Here is a 13029-nt window from a genome sequence, read left to right as displayed (position 1 = left end):
AATGCCACTGTACAATGTACAATTGTACACCCACTTTTCACAATTTATGATATAAGTCCCATGTAATAGGGGGAGGCTATTGCTATATATTGGACACAATTCCAGACTCCGTGCTACTACTGAGAAATTTTCGAAAAACTGACAAAAGCTCAGTAATACTTTGCCCGACTCGGGAATCGAACCCTTGCCTTAGTTTGAGTCATCTTAGCGTGGGCACTTAGTTTCAAATAGCTATCAATGCCATGGAAGGATATAAGTTCTTCCCTTACGCAGCAGGGGACTTCAAGGGTGCTATCCCACTAGAGATGTTCTGTATGGCTATGCTGTGGAGAAATACTAGTTAAGCTGTGAAACTATGTCCGTTTCAATTGATACTAAGCTATGTGTATCAACGAATATGATTGGTGGAAGCCACAAAACGTAGTATAGCACATTTCTGGTGAAAAAACCCCCTAATCGTTCTACAAAAGAAAAACACCAATTATATAGAAAACCTTCATTTATTTATTAATTACAATAAAAGTAAACTGTACGGTTTACGTCTTAAAGTTGACCTTAGAGAGTATGGGGTTACGTAGCGCCGGGCGAGTGTGCTCCTTGCGCGGACACGGAGAGCTGGGAGAGTCCGCGACTGCCTGGAAATTATATATCTGCAGTACTATTTCGTTTAATTATTATATACTAGCTACTTCCGCGCGGTTTCACCCGCTCTGCTCGGTTCCTATTGATCGTAGCGTGGTGATTTATAGCCTATAACCTTCCTCGATAAATGCGCTATCCAACACAAAAAGAATTATTTAAATCGGAGCAGTAGTTCCTGAGATTAGCGCGTTCAAACAAACAAACTCTTCAGCTTTATAATATTAGTAAAGATTAGTAAAGATTTACTACCTACGAATTCACTAACAGTGAAAGGTATTTTCTAATTTTACCCCACACTAGGTTTTTCTCCTGTATCGAGGGTGTATTTACAAAGCACCTACGCCTTAGAGATGTGTTAGGTGTGTTTTTTAAATACGTTGCTCCACACTACGATTTTCTCCTGTGTCGTGGGTGCGTTTACAAACATACAAGTTCACATACACATGACACTCAGACCCGACACAATAATTTATGGATCACGTAAAGAGTTGTTCCGTTCGGGAATGGACCCCGTTACACGTTGCGTGGCAGCCGGTTGCTCAGCCACCGCGCTAACCGTAAAGTCTGCAGTGCAGGCTTGGAGCTTGGCTAAAATATTTTAATAACGTTGACTACAAATTAAAGGGCATTTAAATGAATAAATAAACTAATACAAAATACACTACAACGATTTTAACACATTTATTGTAAACATTTAACATTAGGCTACGATAGTACAATACATGTATCAAGATAAAATAAATAATAATTAGTAATTTACATAATATAGGTAGATGATCGCAGGAACTCATTAAGAGAAGAGATAGTATGAACGATGTGGTTTTAAAACATTTTTGTACCTATAATGCTCAATTAAATTATTCGAGAACGCTCGACTAGTTTCGAACCACACCAGAGCTCATAATCATAAACTATTATAACCCCCGACTAGTTTCGAACCACACCAGAGCTCATAAATTATAAACTGCGTCCGAATACTTAACGTAAGTAAATAGTAAATTCTTGAATCCATGTTTTACGTAATAGAATTTTGAAAATATCTTAGCACCCCGGGTAATTTGAACATAAGATGTAGACTCGCCTCGGTTCTTGAATTTGGAGGATAAAAATATGATGAATGTTATAAAACCACATCGTTGAACTCGGTTTATGACATAAAATACATACATATAATAATGTTTACCACAACTACTAACACGCACTACATTCCGTACAAAATCTATATATTTTCAAATCCTTGTTTATTGGTACATTTTGATATAAATGCTTATTATTATTAGGTATTATAAAGTACATGTTATAAATAGATATGAAAATTAACAAAAGTATTTTGAAATGTATGTTTATTTTGTTATGTTATAGTTATACAGGGTGTAAGCGGAACGCTCCCGAAAAACGCCACAAAGTGTTTATGTTTTTATAATTTTAATCGTTTTTGTGTTTGTATTATTCATGCTATATTAAAATTCAGCATTAGATTACAACTATTATTACCTAAAATGAACATTGAATTCTTTTTTTTTTAAATAATACACCATTTTTCCGTCACCTGTTTGCGGCGTTTGGGAGCGTTCCGCTTACACCCTGTGTTCCTAATTGTAATATATTGACATGTACGATAACACAAAATGCATTGAAATGTCAAAGTTGATATTACATTCGAGAAGGAAATTAGTCGATTTTTTTGACACTTATACGTCATATCGTTTTGAAAAACTAATTTTGACTGTCTTCTCTTAATTTCAGCCTTTCCTTTGCACGCGCTGTTATTATTATTTTTTATTTTAATCCACTAATTAAGGAAGTTTAATAACGATATCGAAGAATCAACAATCTACGTTTTTCTAACAATTTTTGGACAATTTCGAAGGAGGCACTTACATTTATATTTCATTTTAACACCTAACAACACTTAACGCAACACCAATTTTACACCAATTGAGTTATAATTTCCAGAGAAAAACTCCATTAATTGCCCAATTTGGGAATCAAATTCAGGTTTTTGTGCGCAGCCAGTCGCAGTATCAATCACTAGATTACCGAAGTGGTCAAATGTCTTATAAACATCAATTTATTATTATTTAATAACAATATCAATTAGTTAATAAGACATGAACTACATTTATGTCTTTGTTATCGTTTAAAGATCTTAATACATTATTATAAAGCTGGAAAAGTTAGTCAGATATAAAAAAAATAATTTATAAATGAATTGCACAAGAATTTAGATCTCCTGGTCTTTTGAAAACCTGTACCTTTAGTATGAGTTTGCTTTACGTTGAACGAAACCGAAACCAGAGCGCGTTCAGCGCTCTGATTGGCAGGCGCGAATGAACCAGCCAATCAGAGCACCGAACCCGCTCTCGTTTCGATCTCGTTAAAAAGCAAACTCATACTAAGAGTTTCGTACAGCTGCAGTCACAAAATTAAGATTTCAAATCATTAACGAACGATAACATTTAGGAATACAGCACGTGAATGAAAATTTTCACTAAAACAAATTATTGGTATCTGTTTCAAGTTAAATAAGGTTAGCAAAGCAAAACATGAAATACTCAATAGGTTAAATCACTCATTAATGGGCAAAGTACACTAAAATAAAATAGTTATAATTATTACTTAAATATAACATTATATTGTAGCTACAACAACCTCTACATACATCAATTTTTTGACTAAATACCGTAAAACATGGCAACTTTACATTTAACTTGCCATATTTTGGAACAAAAATCGAAATATATTTTTAACCATAAGACGCATAGAAACCAAAACTATATATTTAGAATTGTAGTCTATCTGGCTCACTTTACCGTAATCGTCATTATATACAAACGCTTACTTTAGCCGTAGTAAAGAAAAAACAACATGGGTAAAGATACCAAATTTTTGGCAACTTTACCTACGCACCGTATTCATCGTGTATTGCATATTAAAGAGTTGTTGAGGTACAGAGGGCTTCATCTAGGACCTCTTCGTATTATAATGCAAACAATATGAGGAAATCTATAAAGATAACGGCTACACAGACAGTCGGGAAAGTTGCCACGGGTTTCATCGTAATTTACATACAAATAATTTGTTACGCTCGGGGTTGTCAAAAAATGAGAATTATTTTTATGACATGTATATTTAAAAAAAAAATATAAACCTTAAACCTAAAGTAAAAAAAAGCATAAATATCTGACATAAATATTGTTCCCTTTTAAACTAAATTAAGTTCTAAAATTTTAAGTATTTATGTTTAAAATTGTAAAAAAAGGCTACAAAATAATGTTTAATCTTTTGACTTTTTAATTTTTTGACTTCACTATCTCCATAGCTAATTTTAACATTACTTTCGTATACTTTTTATATTGTCTAACTCCGAGTTTTCTGCGGTTTTATTTCATGTGAGCCATTTTGGCTCTAAAACAAAAGGTATTATTAAATACATTATAACTTATCATCCAGGATATTCACTATTATGCTGGGAAATTTAGGTATTTGAAAATGGTTACATACACACAAACAAGAAAAAAACATTTATTGCCAACCCTAACTGTAGGTAAAGTTGCCACAAAGCAGGCCGTGGCAACTTTACCTAACCTGTGTCAACATTACCGAAGCGATTATTTATCAATAAATTAAAGAAAAAGCAATTGCTGACATTATAACAGTAATCCCAACTATATTATACATTCAAGATCAAAATTTCACTCACCTGTGACAAATAATTAAGGCTCTGTGAGCACAATTTAGGAACTACTAACTTTTAGCACATTTTCACGCACTACACTGTGACGGCCATTACTGGCATAATAGCAGTCTTGCGTCTACGCAAAATATAGTAAATATTTCCTTTTTATGTCTAAAAAATACTACTATTACAAAACAGAATTCTAGTGGGTAGATTTTTAGATAAATGAGTTTATACTGAATACCTATAGTATGGTAAAGTTGCCAAGGGTCTGGTAAAGTTGCCATAGTTTACCGGTACCAACATACATACTTACTTATTTACTACAAAATAAAAAGCTATAATATTTATGTTGAAATCTTATTTTTCTTTCATAAGTTTATTAGAACATTGATAAGTTAGTTCATAACTGTTTTTGATGTTGTTACGATTTTAATGCCGGTAATGATAGATTTCAGGATGATTTAAAGAAAGTAAACTTTGATCAGTTCTGAATATGTATGAATTTCTAATATTTCAGTCTGAACCCTTAATACAAATTTGGTTAAAGTTTAACGAAATCGAAACGAGGCCGAGTTCGGCGCTCTATAACCTTAGTACGAGTTTGCTATACGTTTAAAGTAATCGAAATGAGAGCGCGTTCGGCGCTCTGATTGGCCGGCTCGAATAAACCAACCAATCAGAGCGTCGAACCCGCTCTCGTTTTGTTTTCGTTAGACGTAAAACAAATTCGTACTAAGCCCTCTGTACTAAAAATGTTTTATGATTTACACTACTATTACATAGTTACATACATACATACCAAAGTACCTACTTCTACAGGTGGTGTGAAAAGACGTTCACATTACTACAAAATATCTTTTATGTATTTGACTTGTTTGAAGTTAGTTTTATGACTTAGATAAGCAGGTTTTAGGACTTTTTAATATGAACGTAAATACAATTTAGTTATAATCTTTATTAACAACTAAGTCATAAGTGTTTTATTAAGTATTCAATTAATACAAGTATTATTTCCCATTTCAAATATAGTTTCACAACCTGACGGATAACGTTTCCCTACTCACAAGAATTTATTTAAAATAAACATTCATTCAGATGTTAATTTATTAATTCCTTTAGAAAATCTACGTTTAAAATGTACTTTTTTTGATGATCTCTGAGAATAAGTAACTAATTCAATCTTTCAACACCACCATAAACAACTACATATATAGAAATGAACCATAAATTCTTATCTACACAATGTGGCGTCGATCTGCTGCAGCGACGGGAGGGTTAGCTTCAGTTTCCTTCTGTACGCCGGGTCGGCGGCGAGAGGGTTGCGTTCCAAGTATATTGTCGTCAACTTCTTGTTCTGTTTTAGGTAATCCACTGATGACCAGTCTGTGATTTGGTTGTCGTTTAGCTGGAAAATAAAAAAATGTTTTTTTAGTTAAAAACATTTCGTTGGTTGTTATCATTTGTTTAACAGCTCAGGACAAAGCTTCAGGTGCTACAATGAGGTCAGGCATTATTCCGCATTACCTAGCGAAGGCTCAGGCTCGAAAAGCAAGAGTAGGAACGGGGTCTTTTTTTTAGTCAGTAAGAGTCTGACATCCCTCTGGCCTCGCCCAAGACAGGAGAATGTGGAAGGCTACTTTTGTACTATGGGACTGCATGTAGAAAAACAGAGGAGCGTAGTTTGTGACGAACGAAAAAGTGTCACGCATTATGATAAAGGGAAATCCAGTTATAACATCTCCTCTTTGTATTTGAAATATACATGGGACCTATTACATAACTAGCGCAAAAAACGTGCGTAAACAACATTGGTTATGTTTTCAAGTAATAGAAGGCCAAGTATTAATTCTAAATGCTGAATTACAGTTCCTACTTACCCATAATTCTTCCAAATCTACCATATGGGCAACATTTTCGATGACAGTGATCCTATTGACGGCCAGGTCCAAAGTCTGCAACTTCACCTGGTTATTCAAATTCTCAATAACCGAAATTCCATTCTCAGATATGTACAACTGTTCTAGTTTAGTAAGTTCATCTAGATTCTCTATTTTAACGAGACGATTACTCTGTAGTACTAGGATTTCTAACTCTGTCAACTCTTCCAAGTTTTGTATTTTCGATATTTTGTTCTTGCCCAGGTATAGCTGTTTTAGAGTCTTCAAGCCTCCTAGGTTTTTGATTTCCTGTAAAGTTGGAAAAATATTTTGGATTAATTATGTGTTCTAACATTTAATGTATCTACATTACATTCCAATCCATAATTACCCAACAACCCTTAAATTCGTAACCCCTTAAAAGCCGGCAACGCATTTGCAACCATTGATTGATTGGTAATCCGTCTGCTCGTTTACCAGCTTATATTGGTTATATTGTAGCTTATACCATAAAAAAAATCTACATTACATTTAGAGTAACATTTTCAGATTTTAAGGTAGACTTTGAGTGTTTCTAGATATTGCCATCACTTATATCCAAACTCACCCGTATTCTATTGTCACCCAGTTCAAGTAGTTCCAGTTTGGGCAGATGGTTGACATTCTTGATCTCATGAATCTTGTTCGAGCTGAGGAACAACTTCTTCAAGTTTAGCAGCTTCTCTAAACCATCGATCTCTTTAATTCTGTTGAATGATAAGTCTAGCATTCTGGAAATATAAAATAAATGTTTATTAATAAGTGTTCAATATTTTTAAAAACGACCAAGTTCTTAAAATAATGTGATAAAAATTGTTTAGCTTCATGGAATGGGGGGCAAACGTGCAGGTGGCTCACCTGAGGGCTTAGTAAGAGGTTTTGTTTTACGTTTAACGAGATCCAAACGCTCGGCGCTCTGATTGGCCTGCTTCAATTAACTAACCAATCAGAGGGCTAAACGTGGTAACGTTTTCGTTCTAGTAAAACGTAAAACAACCTCGTAGTAAGCTCTCTTATGGTAAGCGATCAGCGCCGTCCATGGACAGCCGCAACACCAGAGAAGTTCACAAGTGCGTTGCCGACTACTTTTTAAGTAGTATTAAGCTCTTATCTCGGTTTTCAGGCTTATGCGACCACCAGAACAAAAAGGTTATTGGTATTAGAACTTACTCTAAATTGACGAGTCCGTCAAGGTTTTCCATGACCACGATCTGGTTGTCGTAGAGTTCCAGCTCGACCAGCGTGCTCAGCGTGCTGAGACCTTCGATCTTCTTGATCAGGTTCCATCGCAGGTATAATCTGGAAAGTAAAGCAATTTCATTTTTAAGGAGTGTGTTAAAGACTTAAAGTCAAATGAGGTGGTTGCATAGTGCCATGCATGGGTACTCGTTTTTTTTTAATTCACATTAGTAGCTCTTATTTTGACGTTCAAAAGTGCCTTCTCGGTCTATTTGAAATAAATAATTTTAACTTTGACTTTTATATTGTGCCTGATTTCACTATCTATTTATTATTTATTTACTTATTATTAGAACTTATGACGGGATATTTACCATGTTTATTCATTTTGGTGACAAAAAAAAATTATTTAGTTAGTTTACACATGTCATACAACGTTACGGCTTACACCATTAGGTTATACTGTTAAGTAAGTACTTGACAAACAAAAAAATTAATTAAACTGATATAGAATGACTCCCTATTACATGGAACTCAATATAGTATTGAGTTGTAGTCAACTAGATAGTAACTGTCTAATGAGACGACAGTTTGATGCCCGCAAAGAACTAATATTGTTTAGTATCATGCAATAAAAACATTTAGTGATTATAAGTAGAAATAACTAGCAGTTGCTAGAGCCGTGGGAAGCAATTTACGATAAATAATGAAATTGCTTTTCTCTATTAACACAGTAATGGCGTGGATGGGGCCATTAAGTGTGCTACAATGAAGTTAATATAATTTATATGAACCTGGACTCATCGGATGAGCGATCGCAGTGTTATTGCCGACTGGGTCTCGATAAAAATAGATAATGTTGGACCGGACCAAGGGATAAGAACAAGGGATTTGTGCTTTGACGTATTAAGATGCATTTTTGAGGCATACAAGTTTTGACAAAACTATATTTTAAACATGACAACATCACACATTATAAGTTGCATAATTAACTTTCAAGTAACGGTTTACTCACGTAAATATAATGATAAAAGCTTTAGTAGTTTTTAGGCACAGAAGGACTGTTCCTTATGAGCAGCGTGTGCGGACGCAGCGACGTCGCGCTGCCTCAGTATATTTACGTGAGTAAACCGTTATTTTTAGTTAATTTAGTCTTTGTGTCATGATAGTTATTATAACAATAAACTGGCATTATGTTACAAAACTCCGACCTCAGTCAGGTTTTAAACAGATGGCGAGAGTACTGCTACGAACTTTACAGCGAAAACACGCATGAAGAGGTCGACAGGTCGTGGGATGATTACGAAGCTGAACCCAACATACTACGCAGTGAGGTGGAGGACGCCATCAAGAAGCTCAAACACAAGGCAGTGGGTACGGATGGCATATCAGCTGCCATGATCAAACATCTAGGCCCTGAAGGTGCCGAAGCCCTCCACCAGATTTGTAACAAGATTTGGTACACTGGTACTTGGCCTCAGGACTGGGCACAATCAGCTGTCATCCCCCTACACAAAAAAGGCTCCACAAAGAAATGCGAACATTACCGCACTATTTCCCTCATGCCCCACGCTAGTAAGATCATGCTCCAGATTTTGAACAAGAGATTGGCCGCCTATATAGACAGACAGATTCCTCCGGAACAGGCAGGATTTGTGCAAGGAAAAGGAACACGAGAGCAGATACTGAACGTACGCCTACTCATTGAAAAATGTCGCGAATTCAATAAACCTCTTGTGTTATGCTTTATAGACTATGCCAAAGCATTTGACTGCGTAAAATGGAATTCCATGTTCAGGATGATGTCGGAAATGGGCGTGCCATCACATCTTATATTCCTTGTCCAGAGGCTGTACCTTGACGGGTCGAGCTTTGTGAAATTGGATGAATCACAATCTGAAACATTCCATACAGAACGAGGGGTCCGTCAGGGATGCATACTTTCTCCGAAGCTGTTTAACCTCTACGGCGAGTATATTATGAGGAAGGCGCTTGATGGCTGGGATGGCGGCGTTACGATGGGCGGTACGAAGATCACGAACCTAAGATATGCCGATGATACAACAATCCTTGCAGCCAGCGAGTCCGAGATGGCTGAGGTCTTGGAACGAATAGAAAGAGTGAGCCTTGAATTTGGCTTGCACATAAACCGCTCTAAGACCAAAGTGATGACGGTGGACAGAGCTCAAGTTTTAAGTCCATCAAATGCGCTCAAGGATTACGAGAAAGTGGAGGAATTTATATACTTGGGGTCGCTGATCTCTAACAGTGGTAACTGCGAGAAAGAAATCGGACGTCGTATCGGGATGGCTAAAAGTGCCATGACTAGCCTCGATAAAATCTGGAAAGACCGTAATATTCGCCGAGTAACTAAGATGCGTTTGGTTCGTACGTTGGTCTTCTCTATCTTCCTGTACGGGGTGGAGACTTGGTGTATCAGGAAAAAGGACTGCAAAAAGATCCATGCCTTTGAAATGTGGTGCTGGAGAAGGCTGCTACGCATTCCTTGGACAGCTATGAGAACCAATGTCTCCATCCTCGAAGAGCTGAAGGTTGCCAGGCGCCTGCTGACTACGTGCCAGGAAAGGATCCGGAGTTTCTTTGGGCACATAATGCGATCTCCATTGCACAGCCTGGAGAAACTCATCATTCTCGGACAAATGGAGGGGAAGCGCGCTAGAGGAAGAGCGCCAGCTAGATGGGTGGACCAACTCAAGGAGGTGACTGGAGGCCGGATACAGGGAGCGGCACATATGGCGCAGAACCGGACCGAGTGGAGAAGATTGACATACAGTCACGATCCTCAGCATTGAGGGAACGACCAGAAAGAAAGAAGAAGATGTTACAAATCTACAATACAATCCCCATAGTCCGAGTTCGCTTTACGTTTAAAGATATCGAAACGAGAACGTGTTCGGCGTTCTGATTGGTTGCTTTATTCAAGCCGCTAGTTTCATAGCCACACACTAGTATAGCACCAGCCTTAGATACATAGATATCTATCTATCTACCAGTAATTGAGATAACGCCATGGGTGATACAATTCATTGAACATTACTTCTGTCGAGTGGGGGCAGCACAACGACCTTCCTATTGATTATCCAGCGACATTGATCTGTATGAGTGATGTCATTCATTTATACTGGCCAGTCACATGTCAATATTGATCGCACAGTTGTACATTGTGGCAAATTGCGCTGCATATGGATAGATTATGTATTTAGGTATTCTATGTATCTTATGCTATGTAGATGTGGAAAAATTTGATGTGTTCATTAATGGCGAGACTTGATAAACTTTCCATTGATAGATTGGCAGCTGAAATGAGTAACAGATCTACATCTAACATTTCTGGGCTGATCTTGCTTTTGACTGAACCAGTTTTTTAAGGATAGCAGATCAAACAATATATTATTTGAGATCGTAAAATCTGCCGTGTCAGCCCCCACAATATCAAATAACAGAAGGAAAAAGAAGAAAAGAACCTTCCTGAATAATAATAAGGTTCTTTTCTTTTATCTACTTATAATAACAAGTAGATAATACTTTAAAACCATACAAATATAAAACCAGCTATTATAAGACATTATAATAGCATTTATGTACTTAGTTGATATATAGAACATAATATTTACCAATATTTTACACCATAAATACTACAACACATGTGAAGTTCAAAGTGTCTAATTGGAAAAACAAACAACCTAATTCACACAATTACCTTCATGGAAATTTCTGTTAAACAACTATAGGATTCCTATTTCATTTGTAAACAAACATACAATGTGACATGGGCCATTATATGTATGGTGTGGAAGTTATATATAAATAATGGATCAATCATACTTGTATTTATATCATCTGACGGGGAAAGTAGAAGTGATAAGATTATTGTGTCTATGAGATGTAACTTGGGTATGGGCAAGAAAAGAGAGTGTAATTAAAAAAATGCACTAATAAAATACATATGTATTATTAAGTCTTTGACTGCCAATAGAAAACTGTTGAAGGCAAGTTCTCCGCTAACGTCTGTCACCAGTGACCCGTGGCGTTTAAAGTGTTAATAATGTTTATAATATAAATATAGAGATTTTATTTTATTTTATTTTAACATTTTCGGAAAACTTACAGCTAGAAGAAACAATAGAGAGACAAAAGAGATTTTAATACTAATAAAATTAATATGCTTGGTATGAGGTACTCATCTGACCTTAGTCAAAGTCCTTATGCAAATTGTACAGAAGCAGTTCTGCATGTGGGATACTAATCAGATGATATCAAATTGTTGATATGAATGACAAGTAGAAATAGATTGATAAGTGATTACAAATGATTGATGATGTAGTTTTGAAATAAAAATTTAGTTTTATTCAAAAATTCATTAATAACATTTTATTTTTTTGTCATTGAAAATTCAAAAATAATTTTAGTTTACTGTGTAATTTATAAATTTTATACTAACTCGAAACATTGAGAAAGTAAACTGAATAAGCTAGCAATCAGTTCAAAAATTTACAAAATAAAGTTAGAAATTTTAGAGAATATAATAAGTTGTACTACCCAACACTGATGGGAGTTTATCATTTACAAAAAATTTTACCATTTATTTGTGCACCTTCATGCTGAGAAAAAGATAAACAGGAGCTAATCTATCCACACGACAGCATGTATTGATTATTTATTTATATATAACTAAACTTCATGTATTGATAAGAACAATAGTGTACACTACTTGATATTCATCTCTGATAAGACTTGGTATTAAAGGTTAAAAGTCCGGTTCAAGTAAGTCAGTAGAGGATGGACTGGTCAGTGAGATCATTCAGGAGTTGTCTTTTGAGTACTGAGGACTGTTATAAATATACTTGTCATTTTCTTGTAGGTTTATAATGTTCTACATGATATAGATATAGGTTTTACCTTGGGTGGTTGTCATGGTACCTAAATGTTGTAATATGTGTTCAATACAATATGTGCCATGTTTGACACGGACTTGGTAAAGACGTTAATGACTCATATGTGTACATTAGAACACCATAAAACTTTCACTTGATAAACAAAGCCAACAAATGTGACTCACCTTTCCAAGTTCTTCAAACGCTCAAGGTTCTCGATTTTTCCGATCCTCCCGTGGTTTAGATCTAGTTCCGTAGTCTGCTCGTTCACTATTATGATCTCCTGGCAGTCCTCCGCCGGTTGCTCCGTCTGAGGAGATTCCGCAGGCTCAGACTGCGTACCAGGCTCGTTCGCACTCGTAACACCCTCTTTAGGCTCCTCCTTGTTCGGAGTCACTAGATTACCGGTTACCGGCGCCCCTTGATTGTCTAGACATTACAAATAAATAAATATCATGGAAAACTTCACAATCAACAACAGATACAACACAAATTACTCACCCGCCATTGTATCTTACACAAAAGCTGTAACGTATGAGCCTTTACATAAAAATAAACAATTCCAATACACAAGATGTATGTTAAAATCTATTATTCCAATAGAAATTCTGCAGTTTCGGCACGACTCAAAAGAAATTCCTGCAATTAAATTCAGAAAATGACATTCTGACTTCTGACATTACGACAGTTGCTGTCAAAACTTAAATAACTGCCT

At 35.9% G+C, this 13029-nt stretch overlaps 1 protein-coding gene across 3 annotated transcripts; it reads right to left on the bottom strand.

Moving 5' to 3' along the window:
* Nucleotides 1–508: 508 nt before the first annotated feature.
* Nucleotides 509–12988, bottom strand: LOC118272041 (protein phosphatase 1 regulatory subunit 7). 3 transcript variants are annotated; one of them, XM_035588343.2, is made up of 7 exons: nt 12816–12988; nt 12500–12743; nt 7411–7539; nt 6809–6971; nt 6202–6510; nt 5564–5729; nt 509–635 (listed from the first exon to the last, which is right to left on the bottom strand). In XM_035588343.2, exons 1-7 carry the CDS (start codon nt 12820–12822, stop codon nt 571–573), a joined length of 1083 nt encoding a protein of 360 aa, XP_035444236.1. In that variant the 5' UTR covers nt 12823–12988; the 3' UTR covers nt 509–570. The 3 variants fall into 3 exon arrangements, with proteins under 3 accessions (XP_035444236.1, XP_035444235.1, XP_035444237.1); XM_035588342.2 differs by having other exon boundaries at nt 522–631; XM_035588344.2 differs by lacking the exon at nt 509–635 and having other exon boundaries at nt 1309–5729; nt 12816–12987.
* Between the last annotated feature and the right edge of the window lie 41 nt (nt 12989–13029).

This window comes from Spodoptera frugiperda, chromosome 5 (assembly GCF_023101765.2).
Source record: "Spodoptera frugiperda isolate SF20-4 chromosome 5, AGI-APGP_CSIRO_Sfru_2.0, whole genome shotgun sequence".
Classification (NCBI taxonomy): Eukaryota; Metazoa; Arthropoda; class Insecta; order Lepidoptera; family Noctuidae; genus Spodoptera; species Spodoptera frugiperda.
The sequence above is the reverse complement of the archived record's forward strand: the minus strand, read 5'-3'. Positions and strand labels throughout refer to the sequence as shown.